This window comes from Pongo abelii, chromosome 19, assembly GCF_028885655.2.
Source record: "Pongo abelii isolate AG06213 chromosome 19, NHGRI_mPonAbe1-v2.0_pri, whole genome shotgun sequence".
In the NCBI taxonomy this organism is placed as follows: domain Eukaryota; kingdom Metazoa; phylum Chordata; class Mammalia; order Primates; family Hominidae; genus Pongo; species Pongo abelii.
In genome coordinates, this window is record NC_072004.2 from 23,600,654 (window position 1) to 23,624,465 (window position 23,812).

A 23,812-nucleotide genomic window follows, 5' to 3' on the forward strand; every position below is an offset into this window, starting at 1 on the left:
TGTAGTATGGACCCTTTTTTGGAGGGGTCTGGCATCTTTCACACAACATAATTATTTTGAGATTCAGCTATATTGCAGGCATCAATGGGTCATTAATTTTATTACTGAGTAGTATTCTATTGTGCAGATCGGTCACAACTTATATATCCGTTTGCCTGTTGATCGGTTTTTGCATTGCTTCCAGTTTGGGACTTACACAAATACATTTGCAATGAACATTCATGTACATAAGTTCTTATAACTTTGAGTAAACATTAGGAGTGTAATAGCTAATAGGTTTAGGTTTAGTTTTAATAGACTGTCAAAATGTTTGCCAAAATGGTTGTACCATTTTATATTTTTATCAGCAGTATCTAAGAATTCCACACTCTTGCCAACACTTTGTATGGGTCTTCTTTTAAAATTTTAGACATTTTCATGTGTGTACAATAGTATTTTATTGTGGATCCATAATGCCTAATAATATGTAGTATCTCTTTATGTACTTATATGCCATCTGTATATATTTGGTAAAGTGTATGTTCACATTTTTTTTGCTTCTTCCTTTTTTGTTTTTTTCTTTGCTTATTTTCTCATTATTAAATTTTAATAGTTTCTTTATATACTCTGGATTCAAATCCCTTATTAGATATGAGACTTGCCGGTATTTTCCCCTTGAGTTTTCTTTTTTGTTCTCATAACACTATCTTTCAAAGAGCAGATGCTCTGAATATTGATGGGGTCCAATTTATTAATTGTTCTTGTGCATTTGGTTTTTGGGGCTTCATCTAAGACATTTTTGATTAATTGAATATTACAAAGATTTTTTTCTGTATTTTCATCTAAAAGTTCAAAGCTTTTAATACTTTATTTTATATTTAAGTCAATGGTCCTATAAGTGACAGAGCTTTAACCCAAGTCGCTGTCATGCATAGCTGGACCCAGGGGCTTATATAAAATCATCAAGAAATGTTCTCCTTCTTTCTCTTGACACTTTTCCTTTTGTTTTAGCCTCATTTTTTCCTTCTGAAGATGACTCTCCTCTCTCTCTGTAACAAGAGATAGTGCGACAAATAACCCATTTTACTTTGAACTCGCAGACCACAGTGGTAGAAAAAGCAAGAGTCCTTCCTGATGATTCCAAAAAAAAAAGTACTGAAACAGTTGCTATGATCCAAGGGTAGAGTCTTTTGCCAGAGCTGGGCATCATGATCACCTCTAGGGCTGGGGCTGGTAGGTTGGGTCAGGCCCAGTTGGTGCTCATTGAAATGGTCCTCAAAGAAAAGGGGGGCTCTCAAGAGGAGAGTTGCTTAACACCCCTCCAAAAAATAGCCACTGTGTACATACCTACAATTCCTTGCCATTTTATAAGCAACTGATTGGGTGGAAAATGACTAGAAATTCAGTTGTCATTAACTTTCCTTTATAATGTCAGTAGAATGAGCCATACATTTCACATGTTGTGGGTTATGTCCATGATGGTCATTTCTGTATATTAGGTATCAATTTGGAGTATCATGTGAAGAAATATACTATTTTGTGACGTTATTCTTAAATTAATATTTTTAGGATAAAGAATTATAGGATGAAAGAAAAGTCTAGGATAGAAACAAAAGAATAGGGAAAATGGGAGCATGGATATACTGCAGAAAATGGCCAAACAGGAAAAGTACTTGTGAGAGGTATTGAAGTACATAATTGATATCACATAGACCTCCAGGAAATTACAACTACTGGCATAAGAACAAACTATCTGAATAGTCTTTGCTAATACTGAGTCTTTTCTGCTTGCAAAAGAAGTAAGAATGGTAAGGAATTGGGACATTGTTCAGATAGGCCTGAATGCATTTATTCATTTACCTGTTGATGGGGTTTGGGGGTATTAATGAAGGATGTTAATAAATAATAATGGGCATGTTAGGTAATCATAATTGATTTGTCCAATTGGTCTGAAGAAAATTTTGCCTACCTTCTTTTTTGTCGAGGGATTCATTTTTAATGTCATGTTGGATTCTATGGCTTACTGAATGTGTAATTGCCTATTTATGGATTCTGAAGAATTTTATAAAATGTATTTGCCAAACATTTTGAAAACTTAGAACTTCTCCAAGGAAGAAGTTCTTTAGTGCTTAGTGCTGCCCTGACAAATATGGTAGCCACAGCCATGTGAATATTGAGCACTTGAAATATGACGAGGCTGGACTGAGATGTGCTGTCAGGGTAAAACACACACCAGATTTTGAAGACTTGGTAGGAAATAAAATTAAACATATCTAATTAATAACTTTTATATTGGTTAGACATTGAAATAATATTTTGTATATATTTTACATATAAATATACATTCATGTGTATGTGTAATTAATATCTTCATATGAAATACTTCTCAATTACAATTGGAAGAATGATGACTTTGTGGTGGAGAAATCTGGCACAAACTTGATCATGTGCCTCCTGCTGTGGTGTCCTAGGAAGACCACAGCAGTATTTCTGTGGTTTTCTTGTGAAAGATACATGACCTAAGTCTGGATGTGGAAACACATCAGATGGAAAAAGACGAACACATCCTTCATAAATGCTTATGCTCTTTAAAACTCTTAAGGTTATGAAAAATAGGGCAAAACAGAGGAACTGTTTGAAGTTGAAGGAGCTTAAGAGACATGACAATTAATGCAATGGGAAATCCTGGATTGGATCCTGGATCACAAAGTTCAAAAAAAATGTATTTAGGGCACAACTGAGAAAATTTGGATGAGATTATAGCATCTGTTGATTGGACAGCAGTGTTGGGTGAATGCTGATATCCTGATATGGATGATTATGTTCTGGTTATGAGAACTTTTCCCAGATTCCTCATCGTCTGCCCAGTGGGTTCATGGACAATGTGGCGATGGTAGCAGGAGAAGATGCTACATGTTTCCAATAACATGAACTTCCCTGCAGCAGTGCTGCCTACTGCCCAGATGAGTGCCCTGACTGCTGACAATGAGCAATGCTGAGACCCTGGAAAGAGGAACTGCCTTGCCTAGACCGGACAGATTTCTGGTAATGTTGTAATAATATTTTCTCCCTTCCTTCATGGAAGTGGTAAAGAATTGCCGTCACTGGAATAGATGCATATTGGAATATGGACTCTGCTTCATATGCTTCTCATAGCATCAAATTATTTACATTTGCTGAGTTCTTATTCTCTGCTATCATACAATTACTACTGATGATGGAGCTTATTTTACAAAAAAAGAAGTGATGCGATGGGCTTCAGCCCATATTTATTGGTCTTGTGACATCCCACATCACCCAGAGGAACATGACCTCACAAGAATCAGTTACTTCACCAACTGTGAGACCCTGAGGGGCTGGGTTTCTATCCTACGAGATGTGTTAGATGCCCTGACCCAAGAGCCCTCCTACCCAGAATGCATGGTTCCATGAAGCAAGGATCATTGTGATGGTGGTGATGATGATGGTGAAGATGGTGATGGTGAAGGTGGAGGTGGTGATAATGAAGTGATAGTTATGTTGAGGATGATGAAGGTGATGATGATGGTGAGAATGGTAAAGGTGAACATGGTGATGGTGAGAATGGTGATGGTGGTGATTGTGATGGTGATGATAAGGATGGTGATGGTGAAAGTGGTGATGATAACAGCGATAGTTATGGTGAGGATAATGGTGATGATGATGAGGATGATGATGGTGAGAATGGTGATAGTGACGATGATAGTGATGGTAATGTTGATAATGATTATGATTATGAGGATGGGGAGGGTGACAATAATTATTATGGTGAGGATGGTGATGGTGAAGGTGGTGATAATGATAGTGATAGTTATGGTGAAGATGCTGGTGTTGATGATGGTGAGAATGGTGAGGGTAAGAATGGTGATGGCGATGATGATAGTGTTGGTGATTGTAAGGATGGTGATGGCGATCATGGTGATGATGATAATGGTGCTGACTGGGCTATGAGGTAATGGAGGCAGAAAAGTGGCAGTTTCTAGGAAGTATAGAGCCAGCTGGGAACTGCAAGGCAACCTTAGTGGGAGTGGAAGATGTCGGGCCTCTGCCTCATTTCTAGACATCTGGGGAAAGCTCACCCCTCACAGTAGTTCCAGGAACCCCTCCATCCAGCATTTCCTTCTCGCAATCAGCATGGAGCTTTTGGGGTGCAGAGAAGTGTCTTCTATTCACTGCACTCTGTGGGAAGGGAAAAGGGGGAGTGGTATTTATGAACCCAGTATAATACAGTAGGGTCTCATCTAATATATTTTGGGAGAATTTTCAGCTGAAGAGAGCAAGCCTCAGAGAAGTCAGGTAACTTTATCTTCAATAGCATCCAGTTGTGATTTATTGAGCAGTTACTATGTGCCAGGCAACATGCTGGGTGGTTCCTTATATGTTATCTCATGAAATCCTACAGCAACACAAGAAGACAGGCATAACTACCCCATTATAAAAACTGTGGTAAAATAAACTAAAATTTACTGTGTAACTATGTTTAAGTTTACATTTCAGTGGCACTAAATACATTCACAATGTTGTGCAACCAATTTCCAGAATGCTTTTCATCTTGTAAAACTACAATTCTGTAACTCATTTAAAAACAACTTCCCAATCACCACCCTCCCCAGGACCTGGTAGCAATCATTCTCCTGTGTGTCTCTATGGATTTGACTACTCTAGGTGCCTTGAAAAAGTGGAATAATACAGCATTTGTCTTTTTGGTCTGGCTTATTTTGCTCAGTCTAATATCCTCAAGGTTCATTCTTGATGCAGCAGGCATCAGAATCTCCTTCATTTTCAAGGCTGAACACTATTCCACTGTATGAATAGTCAGCATTTTGTTGATCCGTCCATCCATCCATGGACACTTGGGTTGCTTCCACCTTTTGGTTATTGTGGATGATGCTGCTCTGAACATGGTTGTGCAAGTATCTCTTCCAGGCTAGCCCCATTATACAGAAGAGCATAGAGAGATTCTGGGAGGAGGGATGACCTGCCCGGGGCCTTTGGTGAGGTCCTGGTGGAGGATCTTCCAGACCTCAAAGGCAGAGCTCCTCTCCTCACCTCACTGCCTTTCTCAGGACCTGCCTCCTGCCCCACCACACAGTGCCCACTCCCTGGTACTAGACTTCCTAAGGCCTCTTGATCCCTGAAAATTCAGGGACAGGAACTGGTGGGCACAAATACAGTCTCTCACTTCTCTGTCACCTACTGCAGATTCTGTGCCAAACAATACATGATAATGACCTGCTTTCCACTCTTTCACCAGATGTGGATGAGGCGCCTATTGCATGCCAGGCATGTGTGGTCACTGGACGGAGACCCCTGGGAAATGAGAAGATGTGAGCTCCTCAAGGCCAGGGGCAGCCCTTTCACTTGCTGCTACCATGTGAGGGATGGAGGGGAACCCTGAAGCATTGGAGAAGTGCATGAGTGACCTAGCTCAGTTGATGATATCATAGTAACCCTGTTTATTATCACCTACCGTGTGCCAGGCATTGTGCGAAGTACTTTGCACACATTACCTGCTGTAAAGCTCAGAGACAACTGTAGGAGTGAATCTGTTATACCTCCCACTTTACAGGGGAGGAAACTGATGCCCAGAGATGTGAACCAGTCTTCCCCAGGCCTTGCAGCTAGTCTGTGGGATGCAAATCCAGGCGGTCTGACTCAGAGATCCCTTCATCCTCTTGGTTTTTGCCCCTGCAGCCCTCTGGCCTGTCTCCAGAGCCCTGTACCCTGGGCCACCCCGAAGATGACCTGGACATGGGTTTCAGCAAAGGCAGCAACCCCAGCACATCTCCATTTGATAGGGAGGAACCTCAGGCCCACCACAGGAGCCCTGGGCTTCAGGTGGTGTAGGTGCTGGCTGAACCACAATGCACCCATGTTGGAGGATGCACCCTAGGATGGGCAGCAGCAGGAGGTCTCCCTGCCCAACAACTGGTAATGGTACCTGAGAACAAAGGAGGAGAAGGAGGCTTTGAACACAGGTGTGGAGAAGCCCAAGGAGGAAGAAGAAGACTTGGACTATGGGCTGCTGGATGGCCTCAAGGACCCCCTCCCAGAAAAGGAACTTTGAGACTTATACCCAGGGCTGAGATGAAAGTGCTCCCTATTTTCTGTCCTGGTACTGCTGCAAACCTCAGTGTGACATCACAGGGCCTCATTTCCCTATTTGTAAAATGGGATTATATAGGGGTTCCAATGAGACACTGGGCCGAGAGCATTTTGAGAATTGTAAAAAATGTACAGTGAGGGAATAATTATTATCAATGGACAATTGCTCTTCCAATAGTTAGTATTCTTTAGCAAATATTTGAAGGTAAAATATGATTTGTTGAGGAGGTTTGCAGCAGCTGAGACCCTCAAGAGTCTTTTCTGTCTCCGTTCAAAGCTGGCCTCTGACAGGGACCTTCTTGGTGCCACCCCTGGGCCTCTCATCCTTTGTGCAGGCTTCTCAGGGTTCTTATTTCTATTGCATCTTGTGGTTCCCTAGTGGATGGTGTGCTCCATCTTCACTCAGAGCTAACTGCATCTCCTCCAGGCCCATGTCCCTTGTGCAGCACCCACTGCTCCCTCACCAGGATTCAAATCCTTCTGTGACTGACCTCTGTTGACCTCCCTCATTCTTTCTGCTCCTCCAGTTCCATGCCTGTGCCCCTCAATCTCATGGATCACACTCTCACCCAAGCTGTTCTCCATCGGGATTTCCTTGGCTCCCTTTTCTGCTCGGCAAATTCGTGTTCATCCTTCCAAGCCCTGCACAGATGTCCTCCTCTCAAAGCTCTCCCTGAGGTCACACAGTCCAGGAACAAGGTAGTCCTTGCTCCTCTGCTGCCTCTGGGTTTTGTGCCTTTATCACTTTGGTGTGACTGCCTGCCTCTTCCTGAATGGAGGCATTTTGGCTTTACTCACCTCAGTATCTCCTGGGTCCAACTGGGTGTCTGGCCTGGCCCAGAATCGGTGCTCATCGAGGGTGTATAGAACTCACAAGGACCAAGTAATGTCTTGCAAATAATACCACCCTCCCACACTTCTCCAATGTTTACCTTCTAAGCTCCTTTATTCTTTGACATTCAAATTTCTAAATGGCCTGTATGTATTTACAAAGCCTGGGAAAACGCCTTCAGAGGACAAACACATCCCACTGGCAGAATGTATTTGCATTGACTAGGATTATGGATGAAATTCAGCTTTCTGGCAAATGAATCATTTGGCACTGGCTGAGTATCTGCTCTGTGCCGGATACTAAGCTGTGATCTCTAGAAAGAGACATTTACTACTGACACAGTCCTTGACTCTGAAGAGCTCAGAATCCAGTGAGCTTGATTTCTTGTAAGTTAGAGACAGAGTTCAGAGCAGAAGCTCAGGCAGGAGGAGAGAAGTAAAATGGACATACCAGAGGCAGTGACAGCCACACAGCTGTCTGGGGACACTGAGTGCAGCAACAAATAGCTTAGGCTGCCTTGGCAGCCCACAAAGGTATCACGGTTTGCTATTGCAGCATCTCAGTGATGCTTTTGTTATGCTGATCTCTGCAAAGCCCCTCTGTGCCCCAGCCCAGGATGGTGGCAGCCATGCTGTGGAGAAAAGGGCAGTGACCAGGACCACAGGCTCAGAGCTTGTACCCTGGACCACCTGGGAATGTGAGCCCTTCACATGTTCTCTGCCTCTGTGTTCAGGTTGGGGGTCCTGGCCAAGGAAGGGAGATGACCCCCATACTGAGTCAAAAGGACACACTCCCGGGAACAGACTGTCTCTTCTTTCTGGGTAATTTCTGCCTCTGCAGTGAATGGTGAAACCAGACACATCCTCTCTGTTGGTGTGACACAAAGACAGGCGTTCCTGCTCATGGGCTGAATCTTCAGTTGAGGGGAGGTGTAGCACACTCCTGTGGTCTGCTGACTAAGGCAGGGACAAATGTCACCCCATCAGAATGAGTGCCAGACCAATGGCTAAAATAAAATCATTTCCAATATTCAAAGGAGTCACCTTCATTCATCTACAAATACTTTTCCTTTTCTTTTCTTTTCTTTTTTTTTTTTTTTGAGATGGAGTCTTGCTCTGTCACCTAGGCTGGAGTGCAGTGGCATGATCTTGGCTCACCACAACCTCCGCCTCCTGGGTTCAAGCGATTCTCCTGCCTCAGCATCCCGAGTAGCTGGGACTACAGGCGCCCACCACCACATCTGGCTAATTTTTGTATTTTTCATAGAGACAAGGTTTCACTATATTTTCCAGGCTGGTCTTGAGCTCCTGACCTTGTGATCCACCCGCCCTGGCCTCCTAAAGTGCTGGGATTACAGGTGTGAACCACCGTGCCTGGCCCAAGTTTTTTTCTATAAAACGACCTATTGCACTCAGGGTAGGGTAAATGAGGCATCATGCCTGCTGGCAACATGGGCCCTATCTGGAAAGCGAGTGCCCACCACCATGGCACAGTGCTGTGCAGTGCCTGTGTGGTGCTGAATCTCAGGAGCAGCCCCCATCCTGTGAACCACAACTACAGGGACCTTAGACATAAGCAAAGACCTCTGGTGGCCAGGCCTGCCAGCAAGCAGATGCTGACTCTGTCCCGGGGGTCTGCAGGGAGGTCGGGCCAGTGGAGAGGAGGTGAGACCCATGTGTGGTCTCCCCCACTCCTGCCCATGCTATGCAATGGGGGCGACCACACACCCGATCTGCCTGGGAGGGTCCTGGTGTGCCCACTGCCTCACTGAGTTATGAGGGGTGCTGCCTCTCACATCTCACCGGTATCGCATTTGAAGGACAAATTATGTCTTCCCTTCTCCACCCTGCGGAACTCCGTTTCCTCATGTGCAAGTGGGGGATGATGTGCTTACATGGTTCTGCAGTGGGGGTATCGATGGGATCCATCTGCCAATACCCTGCATCCAGTGACCACCTGGAGCACACCTGCAGCTCGCAAGCTGGGCTTCCTGCTGCAGGGAGGTGAGGAAGCACTGCCTGGAGCCAGGGAGCTTCTCTGAAGGAGGTGTTGGAAAGGACTTGTTCCAGAATTTGGGCTTGTATTGGAAGCTTGGGGGAGGGTTGAAAGAAGACTTTGCTCCAGATTGGATGCTGCTAGAGGCAGGGTGTATTCTATCATCTGGCATCTTCCCCAATCTTACCTAGAAGGAAGGAAGACAAGACCAAAGCTAACGCTGCAATTGACAAAGAGGTAGCGGTCATGACATAGACATAGGAGAGGGGGTGTGAGGTCATTTTTGTCCATGTTTTGCATGAGCTGAGCCATGATAGCTACCAAGTGACCTTGCTTTGTCTTGACCCATCATGGTCACAGAGCGACCTTGTCTGATGCTGACAACCTGTGCAGTTCAAAAGGAGAACACCAACGCCTTGCCAGCAGTGGTTGCTGTCCTCCTGAGGCCTCGCTGCTCCTCCTCTGGGACCGACTGCTGACCATGGGAGGTGTGGAGTGGGATGGGAATATGCCGTGGGTTTTTTTTTTTGCAGAGCAAGGGCAGAGGACTCTGATGCCTTCAGCTCTGGCTTCCCCTGCTTCCTACACCACCCGCAATCCCACCATGCTGCTGCAGTCACTGCCAACTCATAGTGCCTTCTAAGGGCCCCAGTGTCTCTGGGACACCCCCTCTCCCCTGGGAGGGAAGCAAGGTGCTCATGAAGGTCCCAGGTGGAGGTGCTGAAAGAGTGTGGAGGTGGCTTCTTGAGTGTCAAAGTCTGGGATTCCAGCTTTCAGCCTCAGGCTCCAGGTGTGTGTGCTGAAATGGAATTTTCTGCTCTCATTCACTCTCCTGTCTGGTCAGAGGAACTTGGGGAGTTTCCTCTCTAGGGGAGGGAAAGGCCCTGGAGAGGTGGCCTTGCCGTGAACTGGGAACGGGTGGGCACGGGAAAGCAGGGGCCTGGGCTCTGCCTACTGCTCGCTGACAGCTTGGGCACAGCACTGCCCTCCCTGGGCTCCTGTCTCTTTTCTCTGTATGATTAGGTGGAGGTGGATGGGATTCTGCTTCTACTCCTGGTCCTTGGGCACCATGTCAGGTACTCACACACTTATGACCCCATCTGGTCCTTGGAACAGCACTGGGGGATGGATCTGTCAAACTCACGTTGCAAATGTTTGTTCTAAATCCCACACTCTGAAGTCAGAAAGACCTGGGTTTGCCCTCAGCCACGGACGGTTGCTTGCTATGTGACCTTGGACAAGTCACTGCCCTTCTCTGAGCCTCAACACCCACATTTACACAGGGGAAGAATAATACCTCCCTCTTGGGCTGCTGTGAAGCAGAGCTAATGGGTACATTGCCTCAGGCACATTGAAGGTGCTCAAAATGTTGATCTTTCCTTCCCTTTCTAGGTCTCCATTTCCTCATCTACACAGTGGGGAGCAGCACTACAGCAGTGGCACGGTAACACCTACCCTCGGCAGCCCCTGAATTTTCAGGGTTCTGCTCTCCACGACTACAACCCACTGGTGAGAGAGCAGCCCACGGACACATAAGCAAACCTCTCCTTTTTTGAAGAGACTCACTGGCACACCGTCCGTGCAGGCCTGAGGCTGGGATCCCGCGCTGCTTCCCCGGCCCTCTGCCGGCAGTTTCTTCCTCCTGGACGACCCTCCGTGAATCCCGGCCTCCAGAGACCATCCTGTTGATGCCCTGGCCAGGACTGGTCTTAGCCCCGACTCTGACTAATCCCTCTAGTCCTAGGTACCCGGGAGGTGGAGGCAAGAGAATCACTTGAACCTGGGCGGCAGAGTTTGCAGTCAGCTGAGATCTCGCCACTGCACTCGACTGAGTGACAGAGTGAGACTCCGACTATAATGAAAAAAAAAAAGAAAGAAAAGAAAAATGATCCCGGAGCGGCGGCTGCGGGGACTGGGGCGGCGGTGGGTGAAGTGAAGTTTGGGAGAGGGGTCTCGTCGACCCTCCCCGAATCCAGGCCTGAGGCTGGGATCTCGTGCTGCCGCCCTAGCGATACGCCTGAGATTTCTTCCTTCTGAGGTTTTTTCCTGGTGGTCGACCCTCGGAGAATCCCAGGCTCCGGAGACCATCCTGTTAATGCCGTGGCCAGGACTGCTCTCAGACCCGACTCTGACGCACTATCACACGGGGCTCCTACTTCGCAAAGTCTCAGGGACCCATCCCCGGGCAAAGGTGGCAATCACTACGACCAAAGCGGTGGCTCAGGCCTTGCGCTTGCGCACTGGCGAGGCCGAATCTCCGCTTGCTCCGGAGAGTCAGGCTGCTGATCCTTTAAAAAATGGCGGCGACGCGCGGCTGAGGGGACTGGGGCAGCGGTGGCGGCGGCAGCGCAGTCCGAAGCCGCGGGTGGGAAGAGGACTACGAGAGGGTCCTGGGGGAGACCTAAGGGTTGGACCCATAGAGGTCCTGTCATCAGGACTTTCTTGATCGGTCTTCTTCTTTGGTTCCCTGTGGAGGAGGAGTTTCAGGGTGCGGCTGGGCTCTCTGGACTCCTCTTCAAATCTGACTATGGATCGCACGGGGTGATCAGGAATGGGGTTACAATGCAGTGAGGCGGGAAGGGTCTCACTGGGGCACAGAAAGATCCTAAGGGCTGCAAGGTGTACTGTCAGCTGAAAATGCACTGACCTATGAGCCCACCGCCTCCCTCCTTCCTAGGTGGAGCAGTGGCCTGACTTCATCTCCAAGGTCCGGGACTCTGGCATCCTGACACTGCTTTCCGCGGCATGTGCAAGGACAGACAGAGGCGAGTCCAAGATGGAGCCAATGTGACCACAAGTGGCACTAATGTTTCCCAAGAGCAGATGGAGTCAGTGTGTGTCTTTGATTGCAGTATGGGGCGATGCTGAGACGGATAGTGACGTCCAGGTGTGCGCAGGTGGGTCACTGGGACCTCCCACACAAATCCAAGGAAAAGCCAAGCACACTAGAAAAGCTGTGAGACAGGGCCTGTGCCTGAGTCCAAGCCACATTCAGGGATGACTGCCAGAGGGGCCAAGAGGTTTCGACAAACTACACCGCACCGACATCCCGCCACCTGTAGGTACCCCTGACTCCACCTCCCCTGCACCCAGCAAAACCCAGTCCCTTTGGCTCCTTGACATCCGTGGCAGCCAAAAGATTCAGTGCCTGAAGGCACTTTCCCCAGGAGCAGAGGAACCGGATGGCCCTCAGGAATGAGAGAGGAAGGGCAAGTGGGATGTAACACTAACTTTCCTTGAAGGCAAAGGTCAGCCATGGTGGGGTTGCTTCGCGCTCTTCCTGGACTGACCATGAAGCAATTACTTGGGACATGCAGACCAAGGGAGCTTCCCTGTCCAAGACAGGTACGGAAGCCCAGAACTCCAGGATCATCACTCCCTATCATCCAGAAATCGGTTTGGAGAGGGAAGCAATCATAAAAGGGACCCCAACGAAATTTCTCCCTAATGGACTGGGAAGTGTTCTTTGTTGAAGACATTGAGCCAGACTAAGAAGCCTCTAAGCTTCACAGGAGCTGGGCAGACAGAGCAAGAGGGAGGACACAGCAGAGGCCAATGTCACAACACAATGCCACTATCACTAGCATCCAGGAAAAAGTGCCAAATGGGTGACTTGGTGAGGAAGGCCAGTGTTTGAGTGACAGACATGCTTGCCCCATCTTGTTGCCATCTTCCTTCTCCATCCCAGTGTATAGCTTTGGGTAGATTTCTCAATGAGGGCAAAGGGCGAGAGGAGTGAGAACCGTCTTCTTGAAGGTCTGTGGGCACACTCCTGCGGGTGGACAATGAGCACCTGTGAGGCCTTTGTCCTTGGCGGGGATGCCGTCATCTTGGTCCTAGCAAGGAGGCAGCACACAATGGGAAGGGTATTAAAACTCCTGCAAGACAGGCCGGAGGCACGAAGCCCCTTCACTGAAGCACAGCCATGGAGAACTCCTGCTATGCCAAAATTCAGGGACTGGATATTAAGACAACAGTGGAAATCACTGTGAAGAGAGAGTCAGCTACAGCCTTGCGGAGGCACATTGGCTGGGCCGACTAAAGCTCTGGTGTTGGAAGTCAGGCTGCTGCTCCTTTAAACAATGGCAACTTCCCGGTAGCAGAGGGGCTCCTGTTGAAGCCTCCGCAGCGACTGGATCCGGGGTCCAGTTTGGGGCAGCCTGGGAGAGGGTGCCGCGGGTGTCCTGTCCCAGGGCCAAACCCCCAGGAGTCCTGTCCTCCGGACCTTCTTAAGGCGACTTCCACCGAGGGAGGGGGAGCTTCAGGACTCCTGCTGGGTTCTCGGGACTCCCATTCAGATCCGATTTTGGCCCCCTCCGAGTGAGATAGGATGGGCTCACCACATCTGGTGAGGCAGGCAGGGCCTCGTTGCAGCACAGAATGATCCCATGGGTCTCAAGGCGTGGCGTCAGCTCAAAATTCACTGATCCAACAGCTCTCTGCCTCCCTCCTCCTTTGAAAGAGCACTGGCCTGCCCGGCTTCTAAAAGCCCTGGGGCTCCGGAAGTCGACAGCAATTTACAGGACACGTGCAAACAGGAAAAGGGACAAATCCCAGGTGGAGACCATGCGACGACACGTGACACTGGCCCATCCCACAGCAGATGGCATGAATGTGTGTAACCAGAGGAATGTGGGGCAACACCAAAACAAACGTGGTGTCTAGATATGTGCCCAGTGGAAGGGGGGAAAAAGTGACACTTCCATCACAGCAATGGAAAATTGAAGAATACCCGGGAACGAGGAGGGGGCCTGTGACTGACTGGAGCCACATTTTGAAATTAATGCCAGAGGAGCAAAGAGGTTTCTGGAAAACGCACCCCACTGCCAAAGCCCCATCACCCAGGTAGCCCTCACAAAACGTCCCCTGCACCAAGCTCCAGCACCAGCCCCAGACACAGCCCCAGCCCCAGACCCAGACCCAGAGCCAGCCAAGTCCCCCTGGTTCCCTGACATTTGGTACAGACAAAAGATCTAGGGAGCCAGTCCACACAGGAGCAGAGGAGACGATGTCCCTCAAGAACGGGACAGGAAGTGCAGAGGAAATGCGACACGATCCGTGCAAGAAGACAAGGCCAGTCACGGTCGCCTGGCGCTCATTCTGGGCATTCCACCAACCCATGAGGGGAAACATGGAAACAAGCAAGCTTTGCTTCCTGATAAATTTACGGAAGCGAAGAGCTCTACGGTCATGAGACCTGCCTAATCAAGCAGAAACAGGTTTGGAGAGAGAAACAATCATGACAGGGATCTCCAGGAAGTGTCTCCCTGACAGACTGGGAAGTCAAGGACAGGGAAGTCCCTGACAGACATGGAAGACATTAGGCAAGAGAGATAGGCATCTAGGCCAGGGGAGGCAGAGCAAGAGAAAGGAAAGAGCAGAGGGAAGACAGAGCAAGAGGGAGGACAGAGCAGAGGCCAGAGTCGAGGCAGGATACAGCATCATGCAACATCCGTGGGCATAAGGGGAGGGGTTCTAAAAGGCAGGGCCTCGCTGCAGCACAGAATGATCCCATAGGTCTCAAGGCGCAGGGTCAGCTGAACCTTCACTGATCCATCAGCCCTCTGCCTCCCTCCTCCTTCGAAAGAGCAGGGGCCTGCCCCGTTTCTAAAAGCCCTGGGGCTCCGGAAAGCCGACCGCGCTTTACAGGACACGTGCGGGCAGGAACAGGGGCGAATCCGAGGTGGAGACCATGTGACCACGCGTGGCACTGGCGTATCCCACAGCAGATGGTGTGAATGTGTGTCACCGGAGGCATATCGGGAGACAGCGAAACAAACGGTGGTGTCCAGGTATGTGCCAGTGGAAGGGGGGAACAAGTGACCCTTCGGTCAATGCCAAGGGAAATCAAAGAACACCTGGGATTCGGTGGGTGGGGGGCCTGTGCCTGACCCAAGCCAGGTTTTCAAATGCCTATCAGAGGAGCAAAGAAGTTTCTGCAGAATTCGCCCCACACCCAACCCTCCTCCTCCCTGGTAGCCCTGATGTAACTTCCCCTGCAACCAGCCACAGCCCCAGCCCCAGGCCCAGCCCCAGCCCCAGCCCAGTCCCTCTGGTTCCCTGACATTCGTTTCGGCCACAAGATCAAGGGAATCAGTCCACCCAGTAGCAGAGGACAGGAGGTCCCTCAAGAATGAGACAGGAAGTGCAGAGGAAATGCGACACCACCTGTCCCAGAAGACAAGGCCAGTCACGGTCGCCTAGCGCTCATTCTAGGCAATCCACCCACCCATGAGGAGAAACCTGGAGAACAAGGAAGCTTCCCTGTCTGAGACACGTATGGAAGCCAAGAAATCCAGGGTCATGAGACCTGCCCAATGAAGCAGAAAGACGCTTGGAGAGAGATACAATCATGACATGGATCTGCAGGAAGTGTGTCCCTGACGCACTGGGAAGTCATCTTTGTTGAAGACATTTGGCCAGAGCGAGAGGCATCCAGGCCCCTGAGAAACACGTGACTCAGAGCAAGAGGAAGGATAGAGCAGAGGCCAGGGCCCCGGCAGGATACAGAGCCGTGCCACCGCCAGGGGCATAAGGGGAGGGGTTCCAAAAGGGTGGCTTGTCCAGAGAGGCCAGCATTCCAGGGACAAGGATTGTTGCCATCTCCCATTCCCGGCTTCTTCTTCTACACGGTATCGTGGTGTGGCTTCATTCCTCAGAGAAGAGCCGTGAAAAGATACAACCATCTTCTCTGATGTGGTTCTGCTCCCCTACTGCAGGACAAAGAGCTCCCGTGGGGCTCTTTTCCTTGGTTGCTGTGTGGTCATCTTGATCTTAGAAAAGAGGCAGCTCATGATGGGGATGAGATTTCAATTGCTCCGGGACCCATGCATCTCCTCACGTGGGCCAGGCCTTCACACACACAAAGCGGATGCGCGGCGCCGAAAACGATTGACAACCGGCCTCATGACCCAGGCAGAGACGCAGAAAGAGGCTCAGCAAAGACAGGCCGAAATGCCAGAAATCGCTTTGTGGTGCACAGGGCACATTCAGCCAAAGACACACACGCACAATGGCACACACACACTAACCGACAGAGAGAGGGAAAGAAAGACACAGAGACTGAGAGACAGAAAGAGAAGAGAGAATAGGAGAAACACACACACACACACACACACAGAGTCATACAGCAGAGGCATTGAAATACACCCCCCCAGGCAACCCCCGAGGCTGTGGGGTTCTGCTCTCGACGAGAAGGACCCTCGGGTGGGAGAGCAGCCCAGGGGCACGCAGGCCGACCCATCCTCGAGATGACGGCGGAACGACTTTTGGGGAGACTCACCCCAAAAGCGTCCGGGCAGGTCTGAGGCTGGGATGGCGTGCTGCTTCCCCCGGACTCCGCCTGGGGTTTCCTCATCCTGGTCGGCCCTTTGCGACTCCTGGCATCCGGAGACGTTCCCGTCGACCCCGTAGAGATGTCAGGCCGGAGCCTCAGAGCCCCGCCACCCAAGCACTGCCACGGAGGGCTCCTGCTTTGCCGAGCCTCAGGGACCGGTTTCTAAGACAACCGTGGGAAGCACTGTGACGGCAGAAGCCGCTCGCGCCTCCCGCATGCGCATTGGCTGGACCGACTCGCGCTCCGCTCCTGGCAGTTGGGCTGCGTCCCCTTTAAATAATGCCCCCGCTGCGCGGCTGCAGCGAGGCTCCTGCTGCCGTATCCTGCGGCGGCGTGAGGATACCGGGTCCAGCTTGGGACGCAGTGGGAGAGGGGACCGCCGGTTCCCTGTCCCAGGGCCAAACCCCCAGCAGCCCCTCCCTCAGGATCTCCCTGAGCCGACTTCCACCGAGGGAAGGGGAGCTTCAGGACGCCTGCTGTGTTCTGGGGACTCCCGTTCAGATCCGATTTTGGCCCCCTCCCAGTGAGATAGGATGGGCTCACCACATCTGGTGAGGCAGGCAGGGCCTCGCTGCAGCACACAATGATCCCATAGGTCTCAAGGCGCAGCGTCAGCTGAAACTTCACTGATCCATCAGCCCTCTGCCTCCCTCCTCCTTCGAAAGAGCAGTGGCCTGCCCCGCTTCTAAAAGCCCTGGGGCTCCAGAAAGCCGACCGCGCTTTACAGGACACGTGCAGGCAGGAACAGGGGCGAATCCGAGGTGGAGACCGTGTGACCACGCGTGGCGGCTGGCGTATCCCACAGCAGATGGTGTGAATGTGTGTCACCGGAGGCATATCGGGAGACGGCGAAACAAACGGTGGTGTCCAGCTATGTGCCAGTGGAAGGGGAGAACAAGTGACCTTTCGGTCAATGCCAAGGGAAATCAAAGAACACCTGGGATTCGGTGGGTGGGGGGCCTGTGCCTGACCCAAGCCAGGTTTTCAAACGCCTATCAGAGGAGCAAAGAAGTTTCTGCAGAATTCGCCCCACCCCCAACACTCCTCCTCCCTGGTAGCCCTGACGCAACTTCCCCTGCACCCAGCCCCAGCCCCAGCCCCAGCCCCAGCCCCAGCCGCAGCCCAGTCCCTCTGGTTCCCTGACATTCGTTTCGGCCACAAGATCAAGGGAGTCAGTCCGCCCAGGAGCAGAGGAGAGGATGTCCCTCAAGACTGAGACAGGAAGTGCAGAGGAAATGCGACACCACCTGTCCTAGAAGACAAGGCCAGTCACGGTCGCCTAGCGCTCATTCTAGGCAATCCACCCACCCATGAGGGGAAACATGGAGAACAAGGAAGCTTCCCTGTCTGAGACACGTATGGAAGCCAAGAACTCCAGGGTCATGAGACTTGCCCAATGAAGCAGAAAGACCTTTGGAGAGAGATACAGTCATGACACGGATCTACAGGAAGTGTGTCCCTGACGGACTGGGAAGTCATCTTTGCTGAAGACGTTTGGCCAGAGCGAGAGGCATCCGGGCCCCTGAGAAACAGGTGAGGCAGAGCAAGAGGGAGGATAGAGCAGAGGCCAGGGCCCCGGCAGGATACAGCGCCGTGCCACCGACACGGGCATAAGGGGAGGAGTTCCAAAAGGGTGGCTTGTCCAGAGAGGCCAGCGTTCCAGTGACAGGGATTGTTGTCATCTCCCATTCCCGGCTTCTTCTTCTACACGGTATCGTGGTGTGGCTTCATTTCTCAGAGAAGAGCCGTGAAAAGATACCACCATCTTCTCTGATGTGGTTCTGCTCCCCTACTGCAGGACAAAGAGCTCCCGTGGGGCTCTTTTCCTTGGTAGCTGTGTGGTCATCTTGATCTTAGAAAAGAGGCAGCTCATGATGGAGATGAGATTTCAATTGCTGCGGGACCGATGCATCTCCTCACGTGGGCCAGGCCCTCACACACCCAAAGCGGATCCGCGGCGGCGAAAACGATTGAAACCGGCCTCATGACCCAGGCAGAGACGCAGAAAGAGGCTCATCAGCAAAGACAGGCCGACATGCCAGAAATCGCTTTGTGGTGCACAGGGCACATTCGGCCAAAGACACACACGCACAAGGGCACACACACACTAACCGACAGAGAGAGGGAAAGAAACACACAGAGACTGAGAGACAGAGAGAGAAGAGAGAATGGGAGACACTCACACAGACACAGACACACACACCGACACAGACACACACACACACGCGCGCACGCACACACACACACACACACACACACACACACACACACACACACAGAGGCATACAGCAGAGGCATTGAAATACACCCCCCCAGGCAACCCCCGAGGCTGCGGGGTTCTGCTCTCGACGAGAAGGACCCTCGGGTGAGAGAGCAGCCCAGGGGCACGCAGGCCGACCTATCCTCGAGATGACGGCGGAACGACTTTTGGGGAGACTCACCCCAAAAGCGTCCGGGCAGGTCTGAGGCTGGGATGGCGTGCTGCTTCCCCCGGACTCCGCCTGGGGTTTCCTCATCCTGGTCGGCCCTTTGCGACTCCTGGCATCCGGAGACGTTCCCGTCGACCCCGTAGAGATGTCAGGCCGGAGCCTCAGAGCCCCGCCACCCAAGCACTGCCACGGAGGGCTCCTGCTTTGCCGAGCCTCAGGGACCGGTTTCTAAGACAACCGTGGGAAGCACTGTGACGGCAGAAGCCGCTCGCGCCTCGCGCATGCGCATTGGCTGGACCGACTCGCGCTCCGCTCCTGGCAGTCGGGCTGCGTCCCCTTTAAATAATGCCCCCGCTGCGCGGCTGCAGCGAGGCTCCTGCTGCCGTATCCTGCGGCGGCGTGAGGATACGGGGTCCAGCTTGGGACGCGGTGGGAGAGGGGACCGCCGGTTCCCTGTCCCAGGGCCAAACCCCCAGCAGCCCCTCTCTCAGGATCTCCCTCAGCCGACTTCCACCGAGGGAAGGGGAGCTTCAGGACGCCTGCTGTGTTCTGGGGACTCCCGTTCAGATCCGATTTTGGCCCCCTCCCAGTGAGATAGGATGGTCTCACCACATCTGGTGAGGCAGGCAGGGCCTCGCTGCAGCACACAATGATCCCATAGGTCTCAAGGCGCAGCGTCAGCTGAAACTTCACTGATCCATCAGCCCTCTGCCTCCCTCCTCCTTCGAAAGAGCAGTGGCCTGCCCCGCTTCTAAAAGCCCTGGGGCTCCAGAAAGCCGACCGCGCTTTACAGGACACGTGCAGGCAGGAACAGGGGCGAATCCGAGGTGGAGACCGTGTGACCACGCGTGGCGGCTGGCGTATCCCACAGCAGATGGTGTGAATGTGTGTCACCGGAGGCATATCGGGAGACGGCGAAACAAACGGTGGTGTCCAGCTATGTGCCAGTGGAAGGGGAGAACAAGTGACCTTTCGGTCAATGCCAAGGGAAATCAAAGAACACCTGGGATTCGGTGGGTGGGGGGCCTGTGCCTGACCCAAGCCAGGTTTTCAAACGCCTATCAGAGGAGCAAAGAAGTTTCTGCAGAATTCGCCCCACCCCCAACCCTCCTCCTCCCTGGTAGCCCTGACGCAACTTCCCCTGCACCCAGCCCCAGCCCCAGCCCCAACCCCAGCCCCAGCCCAGTCCCTCTGGTTCCCTGACATTCGTTTCGGCCACAAGATCAAGGGAGTCAGTCCGCCCAGGAGCAGAGGAGAGGATGTCCCTCAAGACTGAGACAGGAAGTGCAGAGGAAATGCGACACCACCTGTCCTAGAAGACACGGCCAGTCACGGTCGCCTAGCGCTCATTCTAGGCAATCCACCCACCCATGAGGGGAAACATGGAGAACAAGGAAGCTTCCCTGTCTGAGACACGTATGGAAGCCGAGAACTCCAGGGTCATGAGACCTGCCCAATGAAGCAGAAAGACCTTTGGAGAGAGATACAATCATGACACGGATCTGCAGGAAGTGTGTCCCTGACGGACTGGGAAGTCATCTTTGCTGAAGACGTTTGGCCAGAGCGAGAGGCATCCGGGCCCCTGAGAAACAGGTGAGGCAGAGCAAGAGGGAGGATAGAGCAGAGGCCAGGGCCCCGGCAGGATACAGCGCCGTGCCACCGCCACGGGCATAAGGGGAGGGGTTCCAAAAGGGTGGCTTGTCCAGAGAGGCCAGCGTTCCAGTGACAGGGATTGTTGCCATCTCCCATTCCCGGCTTCTTCTTCTACACGGTATCGTGGTGTGGCTTCATTTCTCAGAGAAGAGCCGTGAAAAGATACCACCATCTTCTCTGATGTGGTTCTGCTCCCCTACTGCAGGACAAAGAGCTCCCGTGGGGCTCTTTTCCTTGGTAGCTGTGTGGTCATCTTGATCTTAGAAAAGAGGCAGCTCATGATGGAGATGAGATTTCAATTGCTGCGGGACCGATGCATCTCCTCACGTGGGCCAGGCCCTCACACACCCAAAGCGGATCCGCGGCGGCGAAAACGATTGAAACCGGCCTCATGACCCAGGCAGAGACGCAGAAAGAGGCTCATCAGCAAAGACAGGCCGACATGCCAGAAATCGCTTTGTGGTGCACAGGGCACATTCGGCCAAAGACACACACGCACAAGGGCACACACACACTAACCGACAGAGAGAGGGAAAGAAACACACAGAGACTGAGAGACAGAGAGAGAAGAGAGAATGGGAGACACTCACACAGACACAGACACACACACCGACACAGACACACACACACACGCGCGCACGCACACACACACACACACACACACACACAGAGGCATACAGCAGAGGCATTGAAATACACCCCCCCAGGCAACCCCCGAGGCTGCGGGGTTCTGCTCTCGACGAGAAGGACCCTCGGGTGAGAGAGCAGCCCAGGGGCACGCAGGCCGACCTATCCTCGAGATGACGGCGGAACGACTTTTGGGGAGACTCACCCCAAAAGCGTCCGGGCAGGTCTGAGGCTGGGATGGCGTGCTGCTTCCCCCGGACTCCGCCTGGGGTTTCCTCATCCTGGTCGGCCCTTTGCGACTCCTGGCATCCGGAGACGTTCCCGTCGACCCCGTAGAGATGTCAGGCCGGAGCCTCAGAGCCCCGCCACCCAAGCACTGCCACGGAGGGCTCCTGCTTTGCCGAGCCTCAGGGACCGGTTTCTAAGACAACCGTGGGAAGCACTGTGACGGCAGAAGCCGCTCGCGCCTCGCGCATGCGCATTGGCTGGACCGACTCGCGCTCCGCTCCTGGCAGTCGGGCTGCGTCCCCTTTAAATAATGCCCCCGCTGCGCGGCTGCAGCGAGGCTCCTGCTGCCGTATCCTGCGGCGGCGTGAGGATACGGGGTCCAGCTTGGGACGCGGTGGGAGAGGGGACCGCCGGTTCCCTGTCCCAGGGCCAAACCCCCAGCAGCCCCTCCCTCAGGATCTCCCTGAGCCGACTTCCACCGAGGGAAGGGGAGCTTCAGGACGCCTGCTGTGTTCTGGGGACTCCCGTTCAGATCCGATTTTGGCCCCCTCCCAGTGAGATAGGATGGGCTCACCACATCTGGTGAGGCAGGCAGGGCCTCGCTGCAGCACACAATGATCCCATAGGTCTCAAGACGCAGCGTCAGCTGAAACTTCACTGATCCATCAGCCCTCTGCCTCCCTCCTCCTTCGAAAGAGCAGTGGCCTGCCCCGCTTCTAAAAGCCCTGGGGCTCCAGAAAGCCGACCGCTCTTTACAGGACACGTGCAGGCAGGAACAGGGGCGAATCCGAGGTGGAGACCGTGTGACCACGCGTGGCGGCTGGCGTATCCCACAGCAGATGGTGTGAATGTGTGTCACCGGAGGCATATCGGGAGACGGCGAAACAAACGGTGGTGTCCAGCTATGTGCCAGTGGAAGGGGAGAACAAGTGACCTTTCGGTCAATGCCAAGGGAAATCAAAGAACACCTGGGATTCGGTGGGTGGGGGGCCTGTGCCTGACCCAAGCCAGGTTTTCAAACGCCTATCAGAGGAGCAAAGAAGTTTCTGCAGAATTCGCCCCACCCCCAACCCTCCTCCTCCCTGGTAGCCCTGACGCAACTTCCCCTGCACCCAGCCCCAGCCCCAGCCCCAACCCCAGCCCCAGCCCAGTCCCTCTGGTTCCCTGACATTCGTTTCGGCCACAAGATCAAGGGAGTCAGTCCGCCCAGGAGCAGAGGAGAGGATGTCCCTCAAGACTGAGACAGGAAGTGCAGAGGAAATGCGACACCACCTGTCCTAGAAGACAAGGCCAGTCACGGTCGCCTAGCGCTCATTCTAGGCAATCCACCCACCCATGAGGGGAAACATGGAGAACAAGGAAGCTTCCCTGTCTGAGACACGTATGGAAGCCAAGAACTCCAGGGTCATGAGACCTGCCCAATGAAGCAGAAAGACCTTTGGAGAGAGATACAATCATGACACGGATCTGCAGGAAGTGTGTCCCTGACGGACTGGGAAGTCATCTTTGCTGAAGACGTTTGGCCAGAGCGAGAGGCATCCGGGCCCCTGAGAAACAGGTGAGGCAGAGCAAGAGGGAGGATAGAGCAGAGGCCAGGGCCCCGGCAGGATACAGCGCCGTGCCACCGCCACGGGCATAAGGGGAGGGGTTCCAAAAGGGTGGCTTGTCCAGAGAGGCCAGCGTTCCAGTGACAGGGATTGTTGCCATCTCCCATTCCCGGCTTCTTCTTCTACACGGTATCGTGGTGTGGCTTCATTTCTCAGAGAAGAGCCGTGAAAAGATACCACCATCTTCTCTGATGTGGTTCTGCTCCCCTACTGCAGGACAAAGAGCTCCCGTGGGGCTCTTTTCCTTGGTAGCTGTGTGGTCATCTTGATCTTAGAAAAGAGGCAGCTCATGATGGAGATGAGATTTCAATTGCTGCGGGACCGATGCATCTCCTCACGTGGGCCAGGCCCTCACACACCCAAAGCGGATCCGCGGCGGCGAAAACGATTGAAACCGGCCTCATGACCCAGGCAGAGACGCAGAAAGAGGCTCATCAGCAAAGACAGGCCGACATGCCAGAAATCGCTTTGTGGTGCACAGGGCACATTCGGCCAAAGACACACACGCACAAGGGCACACACACACTAACCGACAGAGAGAGGGAAAGAAACACACAGAGACTGAGAGACAGAGAGAGAAGAGAGAATGGGAGACACTCACACAGACACAGACACACACACCGACACAGACACACACACACACGCGCGCACGCACACACACACACACACACACACACACACAGAGGCATACAGCAGAGGCATTGAAATACACCCCCCCAGGCAACCCCCGAGGCTGCGGGGTTCTGCTCTCGACGAGAAGGACCCTCGGGTGAGAGAGCAGCCCAGGGGCACGCAGGCCGACCTATCCTCGAGATGACGGCGGAACGACTTTTGGGGAGACTCACCCCAAAAGCGTCCGGGCAGGTCTGAGGCTGGGATGGCGTGCTGCTTCCCCCGGACTCCGCCTGGGGTTTCCTCATCCTGGTCGGCCCTTTGCGACTCCTGGCATCCGGAGACGTTCCCGTCGACCCCGTAGAGATGTCAGGCCGGAGCCTCAGAGCCC

At 52.6% G+C, this 23,812-nt stretch overlaps 2 protein-coding genes across 4 annotated transcripts in view; both read right to left on the reverse strand.

The window, feature by feature from the left end:
* Positions 1 to 4,076: 4,076 nt before the first annotated feature.
* Positions 4,077 to 23,812, reverse strand: part of LOC129051253 (tensin-3-like) — a 635,743-nt gene continuing 616,007 nt past the window's right edge. For both annotated transcript variants that reach the window (XR_010138099.1, XR_010138090.1), the window contains one exon: positions 4,077 to 4,176. The gene's annotated coding sequence lies outside the window, so the exon portion shown is untranslated. The remainder of the gene's footprint in view (positions 4,177 to 23,812) is intronic.
* Positions 7,006 to 23,812, reverse strand: part of LOC129051254 (uncharacterized) — a 112,375-nt gene continuing 95,568 nt past the window's right edge. Inside the window, exons 1-3 of one of the 2 annotated variants that reach the window (XM_063718463.1) lie at positions 16,212 to 16,413; positions 8,829 to 9,116; positions 7,006 to 7,890 (exon numbers count right to left, since the gene is read on the reverse strand). In XM_063718463.1, the coding sequence (XP_063574533.1) occupies positions 7,471 to 7,890; positions 8,829 to 9,116; positions 16,212 to 16,286 (783 nt within the window). In that variant the 5' untranslated portion in view covers positions 16,287 to 16,413 and the 3' untranslated portion in view covers positions 7,006 to 7,470. Of the gene's footprint in view, positions 7,891 to 8,828; positions 9,117 to 16,211; positions 16,414 to 23,812 lie in introns of those variants that run through there. The other variant, XM_063718462.1, reaches the window with a different exon arrangement.